The sequence below is a fragment of the Schistocerca serialis genome, chromosome 5 (genome assembly GCF_023864345.2).
Source record: "Schistocerca serialis cubense isolate TAMUIC-IGC-003099 chromosome 5, iqSchSeri2.2, whole genome shotgun sequence".
Lineage (NCBI taxonomy): Eukaryota > Metazoa > Arthropoda > Insecta > Orthoptera > Acrididae > Schistocerca > Schistocerca serialis.
In genome coordinates, this window is record NC_064642.1 from 448030622 (window position 1) to 448057622 (window position 27001).

Consider the following 27001-nt stretch of genomic DNA (forward strand, 5'->3'; position numbering starts at 1 on the left):
GAAACAATTTCAGTCAGAGCTACTGCAGTTGCCACTGCCTTGTTCATGTTTCTTGGAAACTTAACACACATTTTACATGACATTTTGGTCAGCGGGCCTCCACAAAAATGCCTCAAGTGTCTATTGTTCCATCTCCTGCAAAATGGCTTAACTGTCAATCATCATTTGTCAATTCATACTTATTGACATTGATTTGCCTGCTGTGGTTCACAAAACCTTCTATTGATTCTCCCTGCTTCTGCACTACACCATTAAGATGTTGTTGATAATACCGTGAGGTATTCTTCTTCTTGTAATGACCCACTAACCCTCCCTTAAAGTTGAGAAAGGACTGAGCCTCCTGCAATTTATCACTGTACACCACGTATGTCCAGGCATCTCCTACCAACAAGCTACATTTAACAACTGTTCATAACTCCAGTTTCCTAATTTTGTGGCTATATGCAAACCATACATGAATACAGACATACCTTCCCCAGATTTATTGGAAAACAGTGCCACCAATGAGGCCATACTACCATCAAGGATAGGTGTAGACAAGCCTCTTTCACCCTATAAATGGTTCACTGCTCTACACAAAAATTCATTATCAGCTCTAACGTTATCTACCTCATTTAGTGGATGCTGAATTGTCTTCTGGGTTGTTGCTTTCTCCGGGACAGCCACTTCTCTCAGGACTACCATCACAAGAGTATAACAGACACAAAATAAAAAATAAAGGACAACACAACAAGAGAGGCCAAAATAAAATACTTGTTTCCAGCACTTACTTGAAAACCTGCACTGAAAGCCACTGATAATGCAACTCTCTCTCTTCAGGGCTCCACTGACGACCATTTCCAGCTCCAGCAAGTATCCTGACACCAACACCATAATAAGATTTATTGGACAAGAGGAGTGGGCGAGTGGTTCTCTGCTGGATGTTGGCAATTGAGCAGGTGAAGAAGGCACCAATCAATTGATAGAACACTCTATTGATGAACAGGTCAGACATGGTTCAGCACATATTACAGGTGATGGGAGGTGATCCTTTGCACAAGCACCCTGTTATGGATGTGCTGATGCAGGTGTTTCCTGTGGACAAAGGTGGCCTAATTACCACAACAGGCTGGCAGATGGTGGCTGATGGCTGCAGAGCAGCAGCACAGCAGTGAGATGATGCCCCTGTGCTCAGCTTGGACAAGGTAGCATTCACTGGTTGGCGCCAGGCGGAGGCAGTGTCATTGATGCGGCAACAGCCAACACAGGCTGTGCGTCTTCGGATGGCTCAGCTGTGATGACTCGCTGAAGAGCTGGTCCTGGTGGCTTCAACCCCATTTCCACATGCTGACATTTGCGGAAGGTTCTCTTTATCGAGGCCACCTTGAAACATCTGGAGTGGTGTCGATCGCCTGGTGTGGCGTAATCGATAGATCAGTGGATCATGTGATGGGAATCCACATGATGACCCTCAGATGGAAGTGCAGGCTGTGGAAGTCATGTCTGCTGATACTGCTAAGCTGGTAGGGCATTGGACAGTAACTGCAGCCTGGTTTTATTTCCTGGGCTGCAATCCCTGCTGTTGGTGACTGCGCCATTACAAATTACAATTAACTCTGAAATGGCTTAACATATCAAAATGTTTTTAACAGTTATTTCTCAGTACAACCTACTCTGCAACACCTTTACAAGCTTTTCAGATTGTTTATGACCACCATATATAAGGCTGTGGTACGGACTGGCCCGTAGCTTGTGAACGATTGATTTACCAAGTTTAAGCTTAAAGTCATTAATGAATGAGCTTCCAGAAGCACTCTTAAAGAAAAGAAGAAATATTCCAGCAATACAATCAAGATTTTCACTTCTCATACAGGCTAGCTCACAAGACAGCTCAACACAATTTTATCAGTTTAGTTGACCCAGTTATCTCACTTAAAAGAACCAAACATTCACCTTCTGAATAGTAAGAAAGACTGTAAATTTGATGATTCATTTCTACAGATAAAAGAAGAAAAGGAACTTTCTCTTCTATAAATCTTCCTTTTCTCCTTATTTCGTCCAATTATGATAACCATCTTATTACTGTGAAAGGGGTAATAAAGGAACAAAACTCTTTGAAGCATATCTAAAGCCATGGAGTCATTGCCTAGAATCTACCTCAAAAGTCTTACAAGTTCCCTGAAGAAATATTACAGTGCTGATCAGCCTATCTGACATTGTTTATACCTTTACAGTCATAAACATTTTTGTACTGTAACAGTACACATAGAGTAATCGTTTCCAGTATTGCTAAAATAGTGTGAATTTATCTGGATTATTTGCTTAATACAATATTTGGAGATGTTGTTTCTTATATGAAAGACTTAAGTGTACACAAGTTGGTTTTTATCTTTAAAAAAAATCACTCGTTTTCAACCATAACTTTCTATGCTGTGTTGTCATAATGATTTTTAATCTCTGTGTTTACAAAATATGCAGACGCTTATTTTTCTTTTTTCAGTCATTTCCTATTGAAGGTGGATGAAAAGCCTATAACTAAAAAGAAATTCAGACAGCTAGTTGAAGAATTTAAGATAAAGTTGTCCGAAAACCTTGTCGGTCAAATTATGAAGAACTTTCAAATAGGAAAGAAGAAAGTAGATCCTTTAGCCATAAAACAATATTATATGATGCTATACCCAGACACAAAACTTCCAGAGAAAAAGAAGAAGAAAAAGAAAGGAAAAAAGAAAAAAGGCCAACAATCTGAAACTGAATCAACAGCGACAGAAACTTCGACAGCTGTGTCTTCAGATATGGAGTAATCCTGAAAAGAAATGACAGGGGGAAAAAAAGAACTGCTATTTATTACAAGCACGTTTATTATAACTGAAACTGTAGTTAAGGAGCATAAAAGAGTCACAGATATTAAATTATTGTGAAATAGTTAAATATTTTAATTAAATTTCACAGTACATCAGTCTAACGTGAATATCCTAGCAGCAATGTCATCGATAAGCCAATCTATTCCTTGAAGTAAGTTTTGTCCTGTTATAGCACTGCACCATACAATCTGCCAGTGATGAGTTTTTATGGAGTCCAGCTCCAACACCTGTTTCGAAATAAACACATGTCAAACATACACTCAGTATATTTTACTCGACAAAATATTTTGAAGCAAGGTAAATATGTTTCTTATGTCATTACTTACAACAAAACTAACGAGTAATAACTAAATGTACTGCTGACTATTATAAGAAATATATTAGATGATTTTTACATGGAAAATGTCCAAATTTAAAATAAATTTTGATACTATTACAACAAAAGCAATAGTAGCTTGACACATTAATCCACTGATTGTTCTTGAAAACAAAGGATAAATAATACCCATACAATAGAGATGTGTAAACAAAAGTCTTAGCACAAAAGCATTTTCTAAAATTGTAATGAATAAGTATATCTGAAGGTACTATAAGCCCAACATCACTTGGCACTTCTTGCAGACTATAGGAGCATAAGCATGTGGTTGCACCTACCTCATGATGCATAGATGTGGGACGCAGGTGGATAATGGGGGTTTGGGTGTGCAGGACATAATGCTTTTCTGTAAAAATGTAGCCAGTTCTATTTATGAATGCAGCACTGAGAGGGGTATCATGAAGAATTTAAGAACAGTGGGGTTAATTGAATGAGATGTTCAGTACAAGAAGAATGTTCATCTTAATTTACAATTTTCATTGTAACTTGAAAACTCTTATGTTGATCCATGTCTGTGTGAAACAATAGGGACTTGGTGATCGGCCTTGATACAAATGCACTTCATTCATCTCCAGTAACATTTAAGAAGAAAATCATCCTCACCATCTTCACTGGGGTGAGGTGGAGTACAAAGGAGTTTGGGGAACACACTACTTTTTTTTCCTGTCATGACATAAAAACCAACATAAATGTACTTCTAGGACAATAATCACTGTAGTTCGTATTTTTCTCGTAGTCCATATATTGCATGTTACATATACTAAAAGAGCATGAGGGCAAGGAAGGATGATTAAGGATGTCATGGGATGTAATAGGTTTATAGCAAAAGTCTAGCAGGAAATGGTTTGGAAAAAGTGGGAAGAAATGTTGGTCATCTTTATCTCATCTTCATCATATCATGGTAACCTGGATGAAGTGTTTGATTAATTAATTCTAGTTCAGGATAGCATGCAATAAAAGGAATATGGCAAACCTGTCTCATTTTTGTTGAAGAATTGGTTGAATTAAACCTGTGTGTAGCATTTGTTATGTGAAATGACAAAAAGAAAGAGATTATACACAAGTCTGCGGCTGAATTGCACTTGAAAGATGAGATTAATGTTGTAACAGAACATGTGAAAATAGAACTTTCAACACAGTTTATCTAAAAGGAACAGGCTATCAATTAAATGAATTGTGCTAGTTAGGTACGTCTAAATGTTTATTCCAAGAAATAAAATATACATTGATAATCAGCACAGTCCACGACAATATTAAATCATCAGCTGTGTTTCACATAAAACTCCAGTGCTGTCTGTTATCTGGCAGTATTTAAATGAATGAAATTCCTGGGAGACTAACAACACTAAAATTAAGTGCGTAATGTTTTTACAACTTGCTGAGTATCCGGCATTGCTTGAGGAAATATTTATTCCAATTCTACTAATCCATCACCTCCTTACCCCCCCCCCCCCCCCCCACACCCCTCTCTGTCCATCTCCACCTCCTCTCTCTATATCCATCTCCTTCCTCCCTTCTTTTCCATTTCCTTCGTTCCTCCTCCCTCTGTCCACCTTCTTGCTCCCCCCCCCCCCCCCCTGCTTAAATCTCTTCTTGCCCCCTCTCTCTGTCCATCTCCTCCAAGGTTTCTTCTCTGTCCAACTCCTTTTTCACTCTCTGTCTCCTCCTCGCCCCTTCCATCTCCCCCTCCTCTCCCTCTCTGTCCATCTCCTCCTCCCCCTTGCCCATCTCCTTCTCTATATTTTCTCTGTCCATTTGCCCCTCTCCGTATCTCTGTCTCCTCCTCTCCCATATCTGTGTCCATCTTCTCCTCCTTCCTCTCTGTCTGTCCATCTATTCCTCGCCTATTCTCTCACCAAATAATCATCCGGACCCCAACTGGAGGTTGCTGATTCGTAGCCGCACAGTATTTCTTTCCAGATAGTAAGTAATATGTGTATTAAGTTTGATGAAATCAATCTACAGGTTTAGGAGCATCACCAATGGCTTTGCCCACAAATGCACTTCACAAATCTTTAACATATTTCACACATATTTATATGCATATTTCATCTGTATATCTAGTGAATTTTGCCCTGCAGTTTTGTTTTTAGGCAGCTCAATGTTTATGATGTCATATCTCCTGAGGTATGTATCACAAAATTATACAATTTTGCAGATACATCCAGCAGTGCAAGTAGATACTGTCCACGAAATATGTTCCAAATAGAGTTTATGGTAGAGAAAAAATAAAGTATAAGGTCATGCCTGATGTGGCAGTTTCACTGCACGAAAAGTAAAAAGTAGTAAGTGATGAACTCTTTCTCCTTTCATCTTTTGTGGGGACTGTCAGTGAGAAGAAGTCTCATAAAGGTTTGAAATTGTGTGTTAAGTTTGTTGCAAGTCACTATGTGCTCTCATTCCTAAGTATCTCTACATCTACATCTACATCTACATGATTACTCTGCAATTCACATTTAAGTGCTTGGCAGAGGGTTCATCAAACCACAATCATACTATCTCTCTACCATTCCACTCCCGAACAGCGCGCAGGAAAAACAAACACCTAAACCTGTCTATTCGAGCTCTGATTTCTCTTATTTTATTTTGATGATAATTCCTACCTATGTAGGTTGGGCTCAACAAAATATTTTCGCATTCGGAAGAGAAAGTTGGTGACTGAAATTTCGTAAATAGATCTAGCCACGGCAAAAAAGTCTTTGCTTTAATGACTTCCATCCCAACTCACGTATCATATCTGCCACACTCTCTCCCCTATTACGTGATAATACAAAACGAGCTGCCCTTTTTTGCACCCTTTCGATGTCCTCCGTCAATCCCACCTGGTAAGGATCCCACACCGTGCAGCAATATTATAACAGAGGACGAACGAGTGTAGTGTAAGCTGTCTCTTTAGTGGACTTGTTGCATCTTCTAAGTGTCCTGCCAATGAAATGCAACCTTTGGCTCGCCTTCCCCACAATATTATCTATGTGGTCTTTCCAACTGAATTTGTTTGTAATTTTAACACCCAGCTACTTAGTTGAATTGACAGCCTTGAGAATTGTACTATTCATCGAGTAATTGAATTCCAACGGATTTCTTTTGGAACTCAAGTGGATCACCTCACACTTTTCGTTATTTAGCATCAACTGCCACCTGCCACACCATTCAGCAATCTTTTCTAAATTGCTTTGCAACTGATACTGGTCTTCGGATGACCTTACTAGATGGTAAATTACAGCATCATCTGCGAACAACCTAAGAGAACTTCTCAGATTGTCACCCAGATCATTTATATAGATCAGGAACAGCAGAGGTCCCAGGACGGTTCCCTGGGGAACACCTGATATCACTTCAATTTTACTCGATGATTTGCCATCTATTACTACGAACTGTGACCTTCCCGACAGGAATTCACAAATCCAGTCGCACAACTGAGACGATACCCCATAGGCCCGCAGCTTGATTAGAAGTCGCTTGTGAGGAATGATGTCAAAAGCTTTCCGGAAATCTAGAAATACGGAATCAACTTGAGATCCCCTGTCAATAGTGGCCATTACTTCGTGCGAATAAAGAGCTAGCTGTGTTGCACAAGAACGATGTTTTCTGAAACCATGCTGATTACGTATCAATAGATCGTTCCCTTCGAGGTGATTCATAATGTTTGAATACAATATATGCTCCAAAACCCTACTGCAAACCGACGTCAATGATATAGGTCTGTAGTTCGATGGATTACTCCTACTATCCTTCTTAAACACTGGTGCGACCTGTGCAATTTTCCAATCTGTAGGTACAGATCTATCGGTGAGCGAGCAGTTGTATATGATTGCTAAGTACGGAGCTATTGTATCAGCGTAATCTGAAAGGAACCTATTCAGTATACAATCTGGACCAGAAGACTTGCCTGTATCAAGCGATTTGAGTTGCTTCGCAACCCCTAAGGTATCTACTTCTAAGAAACTAATGCTAGCAGCTGTTTGCGTTTCAAATTCTGGAATATTCCATTCGTCTTCTCTGGTGAAGGAATTTTGGAAAACTGCGTTCAATAACTCCGCTTTAGCGGCACAGTTATCGGTAATAGTACCATCGGCACTGCACAGCGAAGGTATTGACTGCGTCTTGCCGCTAGTGTACTTTACATACGACCAGAATTTCTTCGGATTTTCTACCAAATTTCGAGACACTGTTTCGTTGTGGAACCTATTAAATGCATCTCACATTGAAGTCTGTGCCAAATTTCGCGCGTCTGTAAATTTTAGCCAATCTTCGGGATTTCGCGTTCTTCTGAACTTCGCATGCTTTTTCCGTTGCCTCTGCAACAGCGTTCGGACCTGTTTTGTGCACCATGGGGGATCAGTTCCATCTCTTACCAATTTATGAGGTACGAATCTCTCAATTGCTGTTGCTACTATATCTTTGAATTTGAGCCACATCTCGTCTACATTTGCATAGTCAGTTCGGAAGGAATGGAGATTGTCTCTTAGGAAGGCTTCTAGTGACACTTTATCCGCTTTTTTAAATAAAATTATTTTGCGTTTGTTTCTGGTGGATTTGGAAGAAACGGTATTGAGCCTAGCTACAACGACCTTGTGATCACTAATCCCTGTATCAGTCATGATGCTCTCTATTAGCTCTGGATTGGCTAAGAGGCTAAGAGGTCAAGTGTGTTTTCGCAACCATTTACAATTCGCGTGGGTTCGTGGACTAACTGCTCGAAATAATTTTCAGAGAAAGCATTTAGGACAATCTTGGAAGATGTTTTCTGCCTACCACCAGTTTTGAACAAGTATTTTTGCCAACATATCGAGGGAAGGCTGAAGTCCCCGCCAACTATAACCGTATGAGTGGGGTATTTATTTGTTACGAGACTCAAATTTTCTCTGAACTGTTCAGCAACTATATCATTGGAGTCTTGGGGTCGGTAGAAGGAGCCAATTATTAACTTAGTTCAGCTGTTAAGTATAACCTCCACCCATACCAATTCGCACGGAGTATCTACTTCGACTTCACTACAAGATAAACCACTACTGACAGACACAAACACTCCACCACCAATTCTGCCTAATCTATCTTTCCTGAACACCATCTGAGACTTCGTAAAAATTTCTGCAGAACTTATTTTAGGCTTTAGCCAGCTTTCTGTACCTATAACGATTTCAGCTTCTGTGCTTTCTATTAGCACTTGAAGCTCAGGGACTTTCCCAGGACAACTACAACAATTTACAACTACAATTCCGACTGTTCCTTGATCCAAGCACGTCCTGTATTTGCCATGCACCCTTTGAGATTGCAGCCCACTCCGTACTTTTCCAAGGCCTTCTAACCTAAAAAACTGCCCAGTCCACGCCACACAGCCTCCGCTACCTGTGTAGCCGCCAGCTGAGTGTAGTGAACTCCTGACCTATTTTGCGGAACCCGAAACCCCACCACCCTATGGCGCAAGTCAAGGAAGCTGCAGCCAACACGGTCGCAAAACCGTCTGAGCCTCTTATTCAGACCCTCCACCCGGCTCTGCACCAAAGGTCCGCAGTCGGTTCTGTCAACGATGCTGCAGATGGTGAGCTCTGCCTTCATCTCGTAAGCTAGACCGGCAGCCTTCACCAAATCAGATAGCCGCTGGAATCCAGAGAGAATTTCCTCAGATCCACACACGTCATTAGTGCCGACATGTGCCACCACCTGCAGCTGGCTGCACCCTGTGCTCTTCATGGCATATCCCGAAGGGGCCCCATTACGCGCCTAACACTGGAGCTCCCAACTACCAATAAGCCCACCCTCTGCAATTGCCCGGACCTTGAAGGCTGAGAATCATCCTCTGAAACAGGGCAGGCAGCTGCATCTGGCTCAGCCAGAGACAGTACCTGAAACCTGTTTGTCAGACGCACCGGGGAGGCTTTCTGATCAGCCTCCAGGGATGTCTTTCGCTGGCTGCCACGCCTTGGAACGACCTCCCAATCAACCACAGGCGAGGGCTCAGCCCCACTGCGGGCAGCAACCGGGGCAACCACAGTGGCAGACCGATCTGGGGACAGACGGAACGAGGTTGACATCCCCGTGATACCCAAGTCCGGCTCCCCACAGTGATGCCCACTGGCAACAGCCTCAAGCTGCACGACCGAAGTCAGCGCCGCCTGCAGCTGTGAGCGAAGGGATGCCAACTCAGCCCTCATCCGAACCACAGCAATCACAGTCCCTGTCCATTCTAATCGATGTTGAACAACAGTTACTGAAACACGAGTCCGTGACTAGATAACGCAAGGGAAACATGCAAAGAATGTATGAACTAACCTGTACAAATGCCTAACGACTGCGCTACAATCTGCCTGAATTTACGATTACAGTAACTAAAACTCGAAATTACACCTCCTATATGAAACTCACACACAATTTAAGTAAGAATCTACGAAGTAAACACAGAAAACAAGCTACATACGTATCTTTCTGCGCAGTCGATGTGCACCAACTGGGAGCTCAGGCCACATGAATATAGTTTGTCTATTTGTACATTGTGAATTACGATTCTTTTACACCCCAAACACCTTCCCCTTTGAGAGGTGGGTGGTTCTTATGCCCACAGTGGTTTGTCTCAGACAGTGACATTTGCAACAAGTTTGGTTCAAATTGAGCCAGTGGTTAAAGAGAATATGATGAACATTCACACAAACATCCACTTGTATATTATGTATGGAAGTGCGTGAAAAAAATACTAAATAGCTTCAGGTGAAGATGCTATACAAAATTATTATAAATTATAAATAAATTGAGTTGCTGACCCTTATAACAGAGTAATTCTTGAATTGTACAAGCTTATTTAATTATAGTATCACTGAAATGTCCTCTGAATCTATCATATAGAGCAAATACAGAAATAGGAAGGAATATTAGGGTTTAATGTCCCATCAACATTGAGGTCATTATAGAGGTGGAGCACAAGCTCTGATTGTTTCAAGCATAGGGAAGGAAATTGGCTGTACCATTTCAATTGAACCATCCCAGAATTTGCCTGGAGTGATTTAGAGATACGGATTTGAACTCTCGTCCTCTGCAATGCAAGTCCAGCAAATATCAAAAGGCAGCATGCAATTCTGTTACACTCTTCTTGAGATGCCTGTGTGTCATAATTTGTAGGTAGCACTCATAAGCTGGTGTAGCTGAACATAGATGATCACTATGTGGCAGATCTCCTGTATTCTGTGTTTTATGATAGCACTTGATAATTGCAATGACACTGTTGTGGTGTATGGCAATTCAGTGGGCAACTTCTTGTGCTGGCAACTCTGCTTGCCATAAAGTGATAATGTACGCACAGTCTAAGCTTGAAATAACTCTTCGAGTCATGTTCACAGACACATGTACACAAGCCACATTGTCCCATTTACAATTGGAGGCACCATGCTCCACTGAACTGCACTGAAGTTTATTATCATCTCTATTACGCAGGCGGCTGTATGTAGTTATTTTCTGTGATCAGAAGAGTACTGAGGAGAAAGATTTTGATACTTTAAACTATGCAAATCATGAGCGATGTGAAAACTTTTTTTAAACAGTTTTTAAGTAAAATTTTCATGCGATGCATTTTGTAACTCTTTTACAATAATATGTTGGTTTCAAGGAAGCAGTTGAAGTGTTCTGACGTACTGCTACTGCTTTGTAAGCATCTGGTTCAATCAACAACACAAAAGTTAACTTATAGGGGTATTGCTCTCAAAAGCTTGAGATTTATTCTCCTTTCTTTTTCTAATATGGATACCAGAAATGCGTGTGTGTGCTTGTAACATTGGGCCACTCTGATGCTGTTATCAACACCTTTAATAAAATAAGCATCATAATAGGCACAGAAATCACAGCTTCAGTTGTAAGGCTTTCATTTTTAAATTCACAACTAGTTCAGGCTAACATCTGATAATTATGGGTTGCTTCTAACTGTTACATTAATTCCCAACTGTGACACATTACTGAAGTTTTACTGAACATTTACCCACTAAATGGCATATGTTTACCACTTACAGTAAGAACTTTATAGTTATTTTTTACTCTGCACACCTTTAAGATTTCCACTTCCAACAGAATTTTGCACACTATTAAAGGTTTTATTAACTTCTCATTATGGCATACTACTGGAACCCTGCTAAATATATAGGCACTAAACAGCATGTCCCTATGACTTATGGCAAAAAATTTATTGTTCAATCAGATTTTATTCTGCACAGGTCTCTTTAAGCTACTAGCTTTTTATTTAGGGGTTTTTATCACCTATTCATTTTCTTTCATTTTAATGTGTTCATTAAAATTTTAAAATTCATCATACTTTTCCACATGTCTTATACTTTTCCACACATCTTTTGCATTGTTTACATCGCTTTATAATACTTTATTTCCTATTATACAGTTAAAATTATCAATTTGAATGTGAACAGCTGGGCTAGTCGGTCCATGCCATTCACTTCCAGTCATTCTAGCAGATGGCCCTAGTACTGTCACATCAAAGTTTACCAACTTACCTTCCTCCTTCTTGTGCACCACTCCATGTTCTGCACTCACTTGCGATGGTTGCCTCTGCCCTACCTAGTCTCATGGCACTCAGGGTCACAGTGTAAGTGTTTTAGTTCTTATACCATACCTCTTCACCAACTTGGTTTCTCCCTTTTATTATTAGTTGTTGCCATGGTGTTGTGATGTATTAATTTCTCACTTTTCACCGTATCTAACCTGACCACTGTTGGAATTTTATAAGTGACAGTCCTCATTCATTTTATTTTATGCATACAAGAGTATGTAAAGATTAGTTTTTAGCACACTTCTCTTGTTTGTTTTCAGTAATTGCACCTGATGAGGGGCATTTGTTAGCCCGAAACGGGTCAAGAATTTAAAAATAAAAACCTTACAACTGAAGTGGTGATTTCCATGTCAATTATCCTGATAAAATGTCTAGAGATGAATGTGACTGAAAAGTCCATAACTGTCATCTATATCTACATGACCACCCTGTAAATGATGTTCACATGCTTGGCAGAGAGTTCATCAAACTACCATCAGACTATTTTCTGCCGCTCAAACAAATAATGTTTCTATGCGAGTGCTGAATTCTCGTTTTGTTATGATGATAATTTCTCCCTATGGACATGGGCATCAACAAAACATTTTCACATTTGTAGGAGAAAGTTGGTGACTGAAACATTGTGAAAAGATTTCACCACAGTGAAAAATGCCTTCATTTTAATGTCTGCCACCCCAACTCATATATCATATTCATAACACTCCCTATTGCGACATAACACGAAACAACTTGCCCTTCTTCAAACTTTTTCAGTATCCTCAGATAATTCTATATGGTAAGGTTCCCATTATGTGCAGCAATTCTCTAGAAAGAGGGGGGGGGGGGGGGGGGGGGGGGGGCAAGCGTTGTATAGGCAGTTTGTTTAGAAGCTTTGTTGCATCTTCTAGGTGTCTTGCCAATAAAACACAGCCTTTCATCTGCTTACCCACTCCACCCCCTGCCCACATTTTCTGTGTAATCATTCCAGTTTAAGTTGATCGTAATTTTAATCCTAAGATATTTAGGTGAACTGACAGTCTTTAGAGTTGTGTGATTTATCAAGTAACCCAATTTACAAGATTCCTTTTTAGTACTCATGTGGATGACCTTACACTTCTTACTATTTTCAGCCAATTGTCACTTTTTGCACCATATAGGTATCATGTCTGAATCATTTTTCAATTCTTTTCAAATTTCTGATAAGGTTGCTAGATGGTAAATGACAGCACCATCTGCAAACAATCTAAGACAGATGCCCAGATTGTCTCCTACATCCTTTATATACATTAGGAACAGTAGAGATCTATGACACTTTCTTGGGGAATGCCAGATATATCACTTCTGTTTTACTCCAAGGCTTTGTCAGCTATTATGAACTGCATCCTTTCTGACAGAAAAATATGAATCCGATCACACAACTAAGTTGATAATACACATACATGCAGTTTGATTAGAAGTCACTTTAGAAGAACGATGTCAAAAAGGGACATGTCCGGGTATCTAGAAATATGGAATCAATTGATACTTGTCAATAGCACTTAATACTTTGTGTGAATAAATAGCTAGTTCTGTTTCACAAGAATGTTATTTTCTGAATCCCTGGTGACTACGTTAATAGATCATTTTCTTCTAGGTAATTCACAATGTTGAAACACACTACCGTATTTACTCGAATCTAAGCCGCACTTTTTTCCGGTTTTTGTAATCCAAAACACCGCCTGCAGCTTAGAATCGAGTGCAAAGCACGCGGAAGTTCTGAAAAATGTTGGTGGGTGCCGCCACAACTTACTTCTGCCGTCAAATATATGTAGCGCTACACAGGCATGCTTTGTAGGCACAAAGATAAATACTGGCGCCAAAACCTTTGCGTCGGGAAATAAATTAAAAAAAAAAAAAAAAAAAAAAAAAAGGTGGAAGAAGAGCTTCTTTCTGCCACCACCCCCACCCCCCCCCCCACCCCTCCCCCCACACCCCCCGAGTTTCGACCACTGCATTTTCATATTTTCATACATTATCCAACGAAGTAAATACAAATTCCGTATTGTTCATCTTTGAATGTAGCAGCATTTCAATGTACTACGAAAATCCGACTGGGAAGACTGTTTGCGATGTTTGTCAATATAGCCAACTCTACGTTCTGAATTTTTTTCCTATCTGTGAGAAACCCACCCATGAACCATAGACCTTGCCGTTGGTGGGGAGGCTTGCGTGCCTCAGCGACACAGATAGCCGTACCGTAGGTGCAAACACAACGGAGGGGTATCTGTTGAGAGGCCAGACAAACGTATGGTTCCTGAAGAAGGGCAGCAGCCTTTTCAGTACTTGCAGGGGCAGCAGTCTGGATGATTGACTGATCTGGCCTTGTAACAATATCCAAAACGGCCTTGCTGTGCTGGTACTGCAAACAGCTGAAAGCAAGGGGAAACTATGAGCGTAATTTTTCCCGAGGGCATGCAGCTTTACTTTATGGATAAATGATGATGGCGTCCTCTTGGGTAAAATATTCCGGAGGTAAAATAGTCCCCCATTTGGATCTCCGGGCGGGGACTACTCAGGAGGACGTCGTTATCAGGAGAAAGAAAACTGGCGTTCTACGGAACGGAGCGTGGAATGTCAGATCCCTTAATCGGGCAGGTTGATTAGAAAATTTAAAAAGGGAAATGGATAGGTTAAAGTTAGATATAGTGGGAATTAGTGAAGTTCGGTGGCAGGAGGAACAAGACTTCTGGTCAGGTGAATACAGGGTTATAAATACAAACTCAAATAGGGGTAATGCAGGAGTAGGTTTAATAATGAATAAAAAAATAGGAGTTCGGGTAAGCTACGACAAACAACATAGTAAACGCATTATTGTGGCCAAGATAGACACGAAGCTTACGCCTATGACAGTAGTACAAGTTTATATGCCAACTAGCTCTGCAGATGATGAAGAAATTGATGAAATGTATGATGAGATAAAAGAAATTATTCAGGTAGTGTAGGGAGACAAAAATTTAATAGTCACGGGTGACTGGAATTCGAGAGTAGGAAAAGGGAGAGAAGGAAACATAGTAGGTGAATATGGATTGGGGCTAAGAAATGAAAGAGGAAGCCACCTGGTAGAATTTTGCGCAGAGCATAACTTAATCATAGCTAACACTTGGTCCAAGAATCATGAAAGTAGGTTTATATGTGGAAGAACCCTGGAGATACTAGAAGATATCAGATAGATTATATAATGGTAAGACAGAGATTTAGGAACCAAGTTTTAAATTGTAAGACATTTCCAGGGGCAGATGTGGACTCTGACCACAATCTATTGGTTACGAACTGTAGATTAAAACTGAAGAAACAGCAAAAAGGTGGGAATTTGAGGAGATGGGACCTGGATAAACTGAAAGAACCAGAGGTTGTAGGGAGTTTCAGGAAGAGCATAAAGGAAGAATTCACAAGAATGGGAGAAAGAAATAGAGTAGGAGAAGAATGGATAGCTTTGAGGGATGAAGTGGTGAAGGCAGCAGAGGATCAAGTAGGTAAAAAGATGAGGGCTAGTAGAAATCCTTGGGTGACAGAAGAAATACTGAATTTAATTGATGAAAGGAGAAAATATAAAAATGCAGTACATGAAGCAGGCAAAAAGGAATACAAACGTCTCAAAAATGAGATCGACAGGAAGTGCAAAATGGCTAAGCAGGCATGGCTAGAGGGCAAATGTAAGGATGTAGAGGCTTACCTCACTAGGGGTAAGATAGATACTGCCTACAGGAAAATTAAAGAGACCTTTGGAGAAAAGAGAACCACTTGTATGAATATCAAGGGCTCAGATGGAAACCCAGTTCTAAGCAAAGAAGGGAAAGCAGGAATGTGGAAGGAGTATATAGAGGGACTATACAAGGGCGATGTTCTTGAGGACAATATTATGGAAATGGAAGAGGATGTAGATGAAGATGAAATGGGAGATATGATACTGCGTGAAGAATTTGATAGAGCACTGAAAGACCTAAGTCGAAACAAGGCCCCGAAAGTAGACAACATTCCATTAGAACTACTGACAGCCTTGGGAGAGCCAGCCCTGACAAAACTCTACCATCTGGTGAGCACGATGTATGAGACGGGCGAAATACCCTCAGACTTCAAGAAGAATATAATAATTCCAATCCCAAAGAAAGCAGGCGTTGACAGATGTGAAAATTACCGAACTGTCAGTTTAATAAGTCACGGCTGCAAAATACTAACGCGAATTCTGTACAGACGAATGGAAAAACTGGTAGAAGCTGACCTCGGGGAAGATCAGTTTGGATTCCGTAGAAATATGGGAACACGTGAGGCAATACTGATCCTACGACTTATCTTAGAAGCTACATTAAGAAAAGGCAAACCTACGTTTCTAGCATTTGTAGACTTGGAGAAAGCTTTTGACAATGTTGACTGGAATAATCTCTTTCAAATTCTGAAGGTGGCAGGGGTAAAATACAGGGAGCGAAAGGCTATTTACAATTTGTACAGAAACCAGATGGCAATTATAAGAGTCGAGGGACATGAAAGGGAAGCAGTGGTTGGGAAGGGAGTGAGACAATGTTGTAGCCTCTCCCCGATGTTATTCAATCTGTATATTGAGAAAGCAGTAAAGGAAACAAAAGAAAAATTCGGAGTAGGTATTAAAATCCATGGAGAAGAAATAAAAACTTTGAGTTTCGCCGATGACATTGTAATTCTGTCAGAGACAGCAAAGGACTTGGAAGAGCAGTTGAACGGAATGGACAGTGTCTTGAAGGGAGGATTAAGATGAACATCAACAAAAGCAAAACGAGGTTAATGGAATGTAGTCGAATTAAGTCGGGCGATGCTGAGGGAATTAGATTAGGAAATGAGACACTTAACGTAGTAAAGGAGTTTTGCTATTTGGGGAGCAAAGTAACTGATGATGGTCGAAGTAGAGAGGATATAAAATGTAAACTGGCAATGGCAAGGAAAGCGTTTCTGAAGAAGAGAAATTTAAATGTCAAGGAGTCTTTTCTGAAAGTATTTGTATGGAGTGTAGCCATGTATGGAAGTGAAACATGGACGATAAATAGTTTGGACAAGAAGAGAATAGAGGCCTTTGAAATGTGGTGCTAAAGAAGAATGCTGAAGATTAGATGGGTAGATCACATAACTAATGAGGAAGTATTGAATAGGACTGGGGAGAAGAGGAGTTTGTGGCACAACTTGACAAGAAGAAGGGATCGGTTGGTAGGACATGTTCTGAAGCATCAAGGGATCAACAATTTAGTATTGGAGGGCAGCGTGGAGGGTAAAAATCGTAGAGGGAGACCAAGAGATGAATACACTAAACAGATTCAGAAGGATGTAGGCTGCAGTACGTACTGGGAGATGATGAAGCTTGCACAGGATAGAGTAGCATGGAGAGCTGCATCAAACCAGTCTCAGGACTGAAGACCACAACAATAACAACAACAACATCTGTGAGAAGAGATGGCTTCTAATAGGAACTTTTATAAACTGTGAATCACATGCAGTATTCTCGTCACCATAAGAATAATACGAATATAAACATTTTGCCATGTATTGTTTCATGTTTGCTGGTATCTCATTTAAATCCTGTCTGCCTGATAAACTACGAAACTAGAGTGAGGCAACAGCAAACGCGGAAGAATATACATATCATGTCTTGTTTATATTCATATTATTCTTATACTGAATAGTGATACAGTCAGAAATGAAGCCGCAATCGAATCTAAGCCGCACCTGAAAAATGAGACTTGGAATCAAGGAAAAAAAAATTTGCCCAAATCTAAGCCGCACGTGAAATTTGAGATTCGAAATTCAAGGGGAGAGAAACGTTATAGGCCGCATCTCCAAATCAAAACAAAGTTGGTCCATTGTAATATGAGACACAATTTAGGTCGTATGAATGATGATACAGCTACAGCAGTTTGGTTCGAGCTTTACCAGGTAGCCATTGCTATGCGTCAGGCGCTCCGTCCGTATTTATACGGGTACCCTTCCTTTTCCACGTGCTTCGTCTCGTTTGAATTGATTGCTTATTTTTCTTTGATCTGATAAGCGCAGTTTTCTTTGTTATAGGTGTTTACGTCACTCTAAGCTGAAAATGCATTACTGTACTGTGTCATGCATTGTTTGTCGCATTCTGATAGTGCGTGTTTACGGCCTGTCGCTGTTCGCGGCATGGCTTGCTTTGGTGCGCACTACCGCCGCTTACAATAAAAAAAAAGAGAGGAATTGTCTCATTTACGAAACAATGGCAAGAAAATGCTATTTGTTGTTACTTACACTGCTGCTTTCTTTGATAATGATCAACAAGAATCAAATAATAGACTGCGTATGATAGATGCTCTGAACGAGAGTTAAGCTAAAATATTTCTCCGTTAAAAAATCTTTGCAGACGCCTCTTTTGTACATTACATTCTGCACAGAAATTAGAGTCATCTTAGATTTTAAAATCTAGTCAATTGCCGTGCTTCATTTCTGATTGTATCACTACTAGGCATAAGAATAATACGAATATAAACATGACATGATATGTATATTCTTCCGCATTTGCTGCTGTCTCACACTAGTTTCGTAGGTTATTAGGCAGACGGGATTTAAATGAGATGACAGCAAACACGAAAGAATACATGGCAAAATGTTTATATTCGTATTATTCTTATGTTGAAGAGAATACTGCATGTGATTCGCAATTCATAAAAGTTCCTTCTCACAGGTAGGAAAAAATTCAGAACGTAGAGTTGGCCATATTGACAAACATCCCAAATAGTCTTGCCACTCGGATTTTCGTAGTACATTGAAATGCTGCTACATTCGAAGATGAACAACACTGAATTTGTATTTACTTTGTTGGATAATGTATGAAAATACAGTGGTCGAAACTCGGGGCGGAGTAAAAAGCTCGTCTTACACCTTTTTTTTAAATTTATTTACTGACGCAGAGGTTTTGGCGCCAGTATTTATCTTTGTGCCAGCAAAGCATACCTGTGTAGCGCTACATATATTCGACGGCAGAAGTTAGTTGTGGCGGCACCTACCAACATTTTTCAGAACGTCCGCTTACTTTGCACTCGATTCTAAGCCGCAGGTGGTTTTTTGGATTACAAAAACCGGAAAAAAAGTGCGGCTTAGATTCGAGTAAATACGGTAGTCCGTCATATCATTTCACCTCTTACTTTTAACCATCCCATATAGCACCTTTTTGAAACTTCACTCTCCTCCTCCATCACTCTAGTCCGCTCTTCCATCCATCTTCCCTCCTCTGCCATCACTCTTTGTACCTCTTTCTTTCTCTTCTGGCACTCTTCTCTTGTCTCTATTGTCCTATCCTGGAACCATATCATAAAGGACTCTATTCTTCTTCAGCACCGTAACTTTTGTTTCTTCATTTGACCATGGAGTTTCCTTCAATATCTTTTTGTTGCTTGTTCCTTCACATATTACTTCTCTGCTGCACTTACTAATGTCTTCCTCAATCCACACTATTCCTCTTCCGCCATTTTAGTTTCATCCACTGTGAGATTTTCCTTCACTATTATGAGGTACTCTATGCTGCTCTCTTCTTCTTTCAGCCTCCATGCCCTTACACGCCTATCCTTGTTTTCTGTCCATCTCGGAGTTATTTTTCGTAGTTGATGGTCACTGTCCAAGCCTCTGATGGTTTTACCTTGATATCTGTGATGTTCCTATTCGTTTCATTTTGTAGAGTACAGAGTCAACTACCAACTTTCTAGTCTAGTCATTACTGCACCAGGTAATCTTGTTGCTCTCCTTTTCCTTCAATTAGGAGTTCCCAACCAACAAACCATTCCTTTGGCAGAAATCCAACAGTCTTTCATCTTCCTCATTTTGACTACCTCGAATCTCTGGTACAAGCACACTTTCATGCCCTTGTTTCTCTCTTCCAACATGAGTGTTTAAATCTCCCATTACTATCATTTTCTTTCAACTCATCTGCATTCCCTCTTCAAATTCTGTTTTCTCTGCAGAAGTGTAGCCTACCTGTGGGGCATACACACATAATATATCCATGGTCTCTGTCTCCATTGATACTTCTGTCTTCATTATCTTATCATTATTCTCTCCAGTTATTTCAACCCATTTCTCACTACTACTCTCACTTCATTTCTCCTTACATCATCATTCCTGCCCCAATATAACTGATAGCTTTTCTCTGTTGTCTCCTCCCTTCCCATTTCCATATGTTTCTGCCACAAACAACAAATCCAACTTCCATTTTTTTCATTATGTAACCATCTACTCCACCTTCCCAGTCAATGTCCAAAAAACATTCACTGTTCCAAATTGTAATCCATGTTCACAGTGGGGTTGTCATCTATTATATCAATAATTTCTGAGGCTCATTCCATTCTTGAAAGCATAGTGATTATCCACTACTAACTTGCAGAGCCTATTGCAGCTTCACTTTTGAGAGTCTCTTTCAGATCTTCACAGTTACTGTAGCAGTCTCAGGGCACATGCAGTCACCACTGTACTTTGCCCATACAGGCAATCCCCTACTTCATGCTGTTCCCTATCTCCCATGACACGAATTAGGGGTTGGAGTTTTGGAAGACCTGTCACCAACAGCCACACTGATAATATATTAAAAATCCTTCCTTGTATTTTACGGAACAAGTTTGACATTTCACAGAATCTTAAAATTTGTCTTACTGTCGACTAAATTACAGGGAAGATCTGCAGGTAAATTAGCCTTGAACCTCTTGTCTAAATAATGTACCATGATCTGCATGTTGCAAGAACCACATATTTGAGGATCCTCTTCCTGGAGCTACAATAATAATGAAAAGTATATCATCTTGTCTTTGTGGCTAGAAGGAGGTAACCCAGTCTGAGTTGTTGACTTTATTTGTCCTACACTTCCAGTTACTTTTCTACCAATCAATATATGACTCAACACCTCAACAGCAATGTGATAGCATAGAAAATTAAAACACTTGATCATCACATGCCTCCCTGGCTGCCACAACTAACTGTTGGCATAGGGAGGACTGTATTAATATTGGAAGTTGGCCCCAGAAACTCCACTGATTGAGCTATGTGAGTGTTGTACCCCTTACATTTGTATATATACAAATATATGTGAATAAATGTTGCATAGGGGTACAAAGAAGGAGCCTCCTAGAAGATTGTGAGCCTAAAGATTGAAGATAGGCACAATCAGGCATACCCTGGAAATGGTGAAAGATTTCACCGGCTAATCCTTCTAACACCAGATCAAGTTAAAGTCCACAACCAAATTAACATCAAGATGCAACGGCTTTTATCAAGACCACCCCTTGTGATGATGTCGATAAATATTGAGGAATTCTCTAGTCATAAGTGTGTTTTATTAGCAGACATGTGGTATAAGCATAAATGCGATGTATTGTTGGTGCAGGAAACACACCGGGGAGCCACCAGCCACAGACCTAAAATAGCAGGAATGGATTTGGCCATTGAAAGACCTCACGACAAGTATGGGAGCGCGATTTTCATCAGACCCGGGCTCAACGTAACATCAGCTGCAATAACAGAAGTAAACAACATTGAAGTACTTACCATTCTTGCCCAGAAGTTCTCTGTGACGTCTATGTACAAACCACCAGATGTGGACTTTGTTTTCCATGAACCAAACAATTTTACATATGACCATATTAATTTTGTCATGGGCGATTTCAACTGCCATGGTGAAGCATGGGGATATAATGAGACTGATGAGAATGGTGTACAGCTTGAATCCTGGGCTGACACTAATGACCTACAACTCATTCATGAGATCCAAAACAGCCAGCATCGTTCAACAGCAGAAGATGGAGAAGGGGATATAATCCTGACAACATCTTTGTGAGTAGGAAGTTGGCAGCAGAGTGCATGAAGCGTGTTGAAGAACCTATCCTAAGTACACAACACAGAACCGTCATTTGTGTTGTGAATGCGATGGTTAAACCAGGGGAGGTGACTTTCCAAAGACGGTTTAATTTCAAAAAGGCAGACTGGCAGAAATTTAAAGAGCAATTGGACAAAGAGATAGAGAAATCCCTCCTCAACCAGATGAGTATGGTAGATTTATCGATCTTGTGAAAGGGATCTCAAGGAAAAACATCCCAAGGGGTTGCTGTACCCAGTACATCCAGGGTATGACCGGCAGCAGCAAGGTCTTACTTGACAGGAACCAAAAGCTGTTCACTCAGGACCACTTCAGCGAAGATACAATGGAGGCTGGGGAGGAACTAATGCATGCTATAGCTGAGGATAAGAGATCACAGTGGTGCAAACTAGTCAAGAATCTTGACATGAAACAAAACAGCAGACGTGCATGAAAATTACTGAAAAACTTAAGTGGGGACCCAACTGACCACCAGCAGAAGAACAACGGGATAACAGCAAATCAGATTGCTAGCCAACTTCTGAAGAATGGGAAAACCAAAGGGAAAAGAGAAAGGGAAAGAGTTATACCCCTAGAACAAAAAGATTACTGACTCCTCAATGCTTCATTCACAGCAACCGAACTGGAAGACGCCATTCAGAGTATGAAATTGAATAAGGCCGCTGGAACCGATGACCTTAGAACGGAGCAGATAAAACAGTTTGGGCCCAAAGCTCGAAACTGGTTACTACAAATGATGAACACCTGTATTAAAGAGCTGAATATTCCAAAACTATGGTGGCAGGCGAGAGTGGTGGCTTTACTAAAACCTGGCAAGGAGATAAAGGACCCCAAAAGTTACAGACCAGTGTCACTTCTATGCCATCACTATAAGATACTGGAGCAGATGATTCTCAACCGGGTGGCAGAAATTATAGATGGAAAGCTCATAAAGGAACAAGCCAGTTTCAGACCAGGAAGATCTTGTTGTGGGCAAATACTTAATTTGACGCAACATATAGAAGATGGGTTTGAAAAAAAATTAATTACTGGAGCAGCTTTCATAGATCTTACTGCTGCATATGACACGGTAAACCACAGAAAGCTATTGCGCAAATTATATCACCTCACAGGGGACTGTAGGTTGACGATGGTTATTGGCAGTCTTCTGCAGAATTGAAGATTTTATGTCTCCCTAAATGGTAAGAACAGTAGATGGCGACTGCAGAAGAATGGCTTACCACAAGGAAGTGTACTTTCTCCCATCCTTTATAATGTGTACACTAATGACCAACCTATACCTCAAGATGCAAGACTGTTCGTATATGCTGATGACACAGCTGTGGTGGTCCAGGGGTCCAATTTTGATGCAACATCTGGAAATCTCTCTGAGCACTTGAAGAACTGGCTCAATACTACAACGCCACTCACCTCAAGCCAAACCCTGACAAAACCCAAGTATGTGCTTTCCATCTGCGCAATAGAGATGCTGGAGTTGAGCTCGACGTTACATGGCAAGGTAAGAAGCTAAAGCACTGTCCAATATCTAAATACCTTGGGGTTGTACTTGACAGAAAGCTTTCCTTCAAGCAGCATTGCCAAAACACCAAGGCTAAAGTCTGCTCCAGGAATAACATCATCCGCAGGCTGACAAACTATGAATGGGGAGCTGAACCATCAGTACTGAGAACATCAGCACTTGCTCTGTGTGTTTCTGCAGCAGACTATGCAGCGCCTGTATGGGAAGCATCTGCACATGCTAAACAGGTTGATGTAAGTGTAAATGAGACAATGCGAATTGTTACAGGCTGTCTCAGACCCACACCAACGCATAATTTGTACCTACTTTCTGGAATTGCCCCATCCAAGATCAGAAGGCAGGTGGCAGCAGACGCTGAGAGAACAAAGAAAGAAACAGGTTCTCGACACCCACTGAATGGGCACATCACTCAGGCCCGCAGGCTTAAGTCTAGAAATAGCTTTATTGCAATGACCAAGATCCTCGACAGTTCACAGGAAGATAATAAGAGTCCGTAAATGGGAGAATGAACAAACCGCACTGCAGATAATACCAAAAGAGCAAATGTCACCTGGAAACAAACTTCCTTATACAGTGTGAAGAACACAAAATAGGCTGAGGGCTGGTGTACCCAGATGCAAAACTAATCTGTGCAAGTGGGGACTGCTGATTAACGATGACGACGTTCTTTGCGGATGCGGAGAGGTACAAGACGAGGCACATCTGCTCATGTGCCGACTACTGGAAAAATAAAATTTGATCTGGACACGGAAAAGTAAAGTAAAGTAATGTTGCAGAAAAAGCCTGCTTTATAGGCTGCTCTACAACGTTCAGGGTTCTATGGTAGAATACTACATCCTGAACCTACACTGAGAGCTATCTAGTATAATGTCTCCAGATCAGGCAACAACTGACCATTTGTTCCAAAACTTTTTGACAGTACTTATTAAGGCAATGCAACTGTAGCTACTGTGTTCTCTGCGGTTTGTGAAGGGAAATCAAAACAGTCTCACTGGTTTGAAATTGTTCTGTTGGTCACATTTTAATAAAAATTGTAGAACAATTTCCTTTGGTTTGCTGTCAAGATGCTGGAGCATAGCTTACTTGATTCAGTTATGATAGGGCCCAGGATCAGAAGTCTCAGACAGTGCTGCATTCAGTTCCCAAACCGAAAAGGCGCAGTTGTAGGACTTACAAAAAAATGTTGAATCTGAAGTACAAACTACCCCCTGAACAGGCTCACACTGCTGATGCAGTGCCAGATCCAAGCACACAGTGAGCGCAGCCTTGAAAAAAATGCTGTTGTTTTGAGACACCTCTCATTCATTATAGCTTCTACAGGTTCCTGACTGCTTCTTTTAGATTTTTTTTCTGTTGGCTTCTCATATATTTGTCTTAAGATAGTGGACTGATTGACTTTGTCCTGGAATACTTGTCAAAACATCCCTTCTGCTCACCTTAATAGTTTGTCAAGCCTGTGCCCTCATAACCCAAAAGGCTGCAAAAGGGTCAGATAGAAATTTGATCACATTGTGGCAGTAAATGTAAGTGTTAAAACTGAGGCAGTAAAAGAAATATTGGACCAGATATGGGAAATACATGAATGAGATGTGAAAATTTGTGGTTCAGACCAGTCTGCAAGCCAGAGAGCAGATGAGCCGCCCACCCCTCTACCTGCCCCCATTTGCAGTGAGTGGCACCTCCAATACATTTGGACCCTCTGATCACTTACTGACTCAATGCAGGAGTAAGAGAGTAATGCAATAAATAATTCCTTCTAGCCTGGTGGAGGTGATCCATAATACTACAAGTGAAAAGTGTATAAGTGTAATGAACATCAGTAGGACTAATGATAGTAAAATAAGGTGAGAGAAATAATCAGGTCAGTAGGTGGGTGGGTGGGTGAGTGGTTGGGTGCAGGCGAGTGTCCTCCAGGGCTCAGCATGTGACAGGGGTAGCTCCCACCCTGATATCTTACAGTCAAAGTGTTGAAGATGGGAACAGAACCCACTCTCAAAAGAAACAGCAAAACCTGTTCAACCATTCTTTCATCATCAGAGAGCATCAAGGAAATGGATTCCTTAAGGTCTGATGCTTCGTTTTCAGTCCATGCTACCTCCTTGGAAATAGTAAGGTGTTCAGTCCTACATCTGCTATTGTTGTAATTCAACAAGTGACTGAGTTCTTGACAGTGCTCTCATGGAGGAAATGGAACACCTGAAGTGCCTGATGACAAGTACCATACTGGATGCCTGCTCCAACAGGCAAGGATTTCACACACAATGCCCAAGAAAACCAGAGGATGGCCAAGATGGCAGCAGTCGGTGTATGGAATGCCTGGCACAGTGCAGACATGAAACAGAACATCAGATGACAGGCACAACACCAGACGATGGCCAAGCCAGGTAGAAAGCGCGGTCAAAGCACCAGTGGCATGAGAGGGCAACTAGAGTCGCCCTTGGCAGACGCAAACCACAGGTGGAGTGTATGACATAGTGCAGAATGAAAATGGAGCATTATAAGATGAGCACAACACCAGAGGACAGCTACAACAGGTGCAAACGGTGCTCAGAGCACTAACAGCAAGAGAGGACAACTAGAGCTGCCACTGGAGACTGCAGACTGTGTACGGAGCGCCTGATGCCTTTCAGACTGAAAACAGAGTGCCTAGCACCATACAGGCATAAATACCGGACTCCATCCACCCAAGGACCACATCGACAATGCCTAGTGTGAGACCTTCCTGAAGCCAGAAGTCAGAGTTGGCGTTACCAAATATGAGGGCCACTGAAAATAATGGCCAACTCGCAAAGGAAACACACCCATGTACATTAAAATACCACTACACCACCACCCCACCGAGCTTCCTTGCTAAACACCACAGAAGACAACGGAGTTGTAGTACACACCCCAAGAAGCTGCATTAACTGCACAGCAGTCTATCAGCAGCCTAAACTTACACATATGGGCCCTGCTAATGTCAATGCACTGCTAGCCATCTCAGGTGATATCTTTATTGGAAGTGACTTCAACACCAAGAACATTCTTGGAACTCAAGAGCAACACAGAATCAGTGGAAGGTGACTACTTAAAACCACAGATCAATGCTAGGCAGTCATCACTGGCCTGAACAATCCCACATACTTCCCTAAAATGGAGCCCCTGACGTTCTGGACAGCTCTACAAAACTGTGAGGTATTGTTAGTAACACGTTGCTACACATACAGCATTAAACTCCTGGTTTCAGTCTACGCCCTTTGGTGTACATTTGTCAAACAGTGGCCATTCTGCTGCTCAGTCAGACAGTTCATTATAAGATGTAGCATTTGCTGGATGTTGAGCTTCTGGTAATATTAGCAACATTTTGCCATGAAGTCATCAGAGTCAAGTCTATGTCAGCCACTGAGAATACCTACCAGCAGCATTCACAGCATCTGACAATTCCAACTACTTAAGATAGGAAGATTAAAATTCAACAGGTTAACACTGATGGATCACTAACTCCAATAGTAGAGAACAAAACCATTTCATTTTCAAAGAAACCATCTCACTCTTAGCCATAAGTGAAACAAATTATTTTGCATAATAAAGAAATAATTTATTCTGCCAGACACTCAAAAGTATTACATTCCATCAACTGTGCTGGGAAAATGTTAGAAAACTTCATACCACAATGAGTACGAGTCAATACGGCATGCTTCTTTATAGGCAAGGAATTACAATGTTTCCCACTTACAGCTATTCACACTCCCTCTGGTAAGTAATTATCTTGTGTGACTGTTAAGTTATGAAAGCTGGGGTGGTTTGGGTATGCGAAATTTTTGGAATACAGTTTTGATTGTACTTTTATAACAGTTTCAGTGTCACTACACACATATTTTAG

The 27001-nt window shown here is 40.9% G+C and overlaps 2 protein-coding genes across 2 annotated transcripts in view; one reads left to right on the top strand and one right to left on the bottom strand.

The window, feature by feature from the left end:
* LOC126481988 (leucine-rich repeat-containing protein 74A-like) overlaps positions 1-3016 on the top strand; it is a 182752-nt gene extending 179736 nt beyond the window's left edge. The window contains exon 7 of the mRNA XM_050105952.1: positions 2480-3016. Coding sequence (XP_049961909.1) covers positions 2480-2783 — 304 coding nt within the window. The 3' untranslated portion in view covers positions 2784-3016. The remainder of the gene's footprint in view (positions 1-2479) is intronic.
* LOC126481366 (ADP-ribosylation factor-like protein 2) overlaps positions 2821-27001 on the bottom strand; it is a 106827-nt gene continuing 82646 nt past the window's right edge. The window contains exon 5 of the mRNA XM_050105075.1: positions 2821-3070. Coding sequence (XP_049961032.1) covers positions 2936-3070 — 135 coding nt within the window. The 3' untranslated portion in view covers positions 2821-2935. The remainder of the gene's footprint in view (positions 3071-27001) is intronic.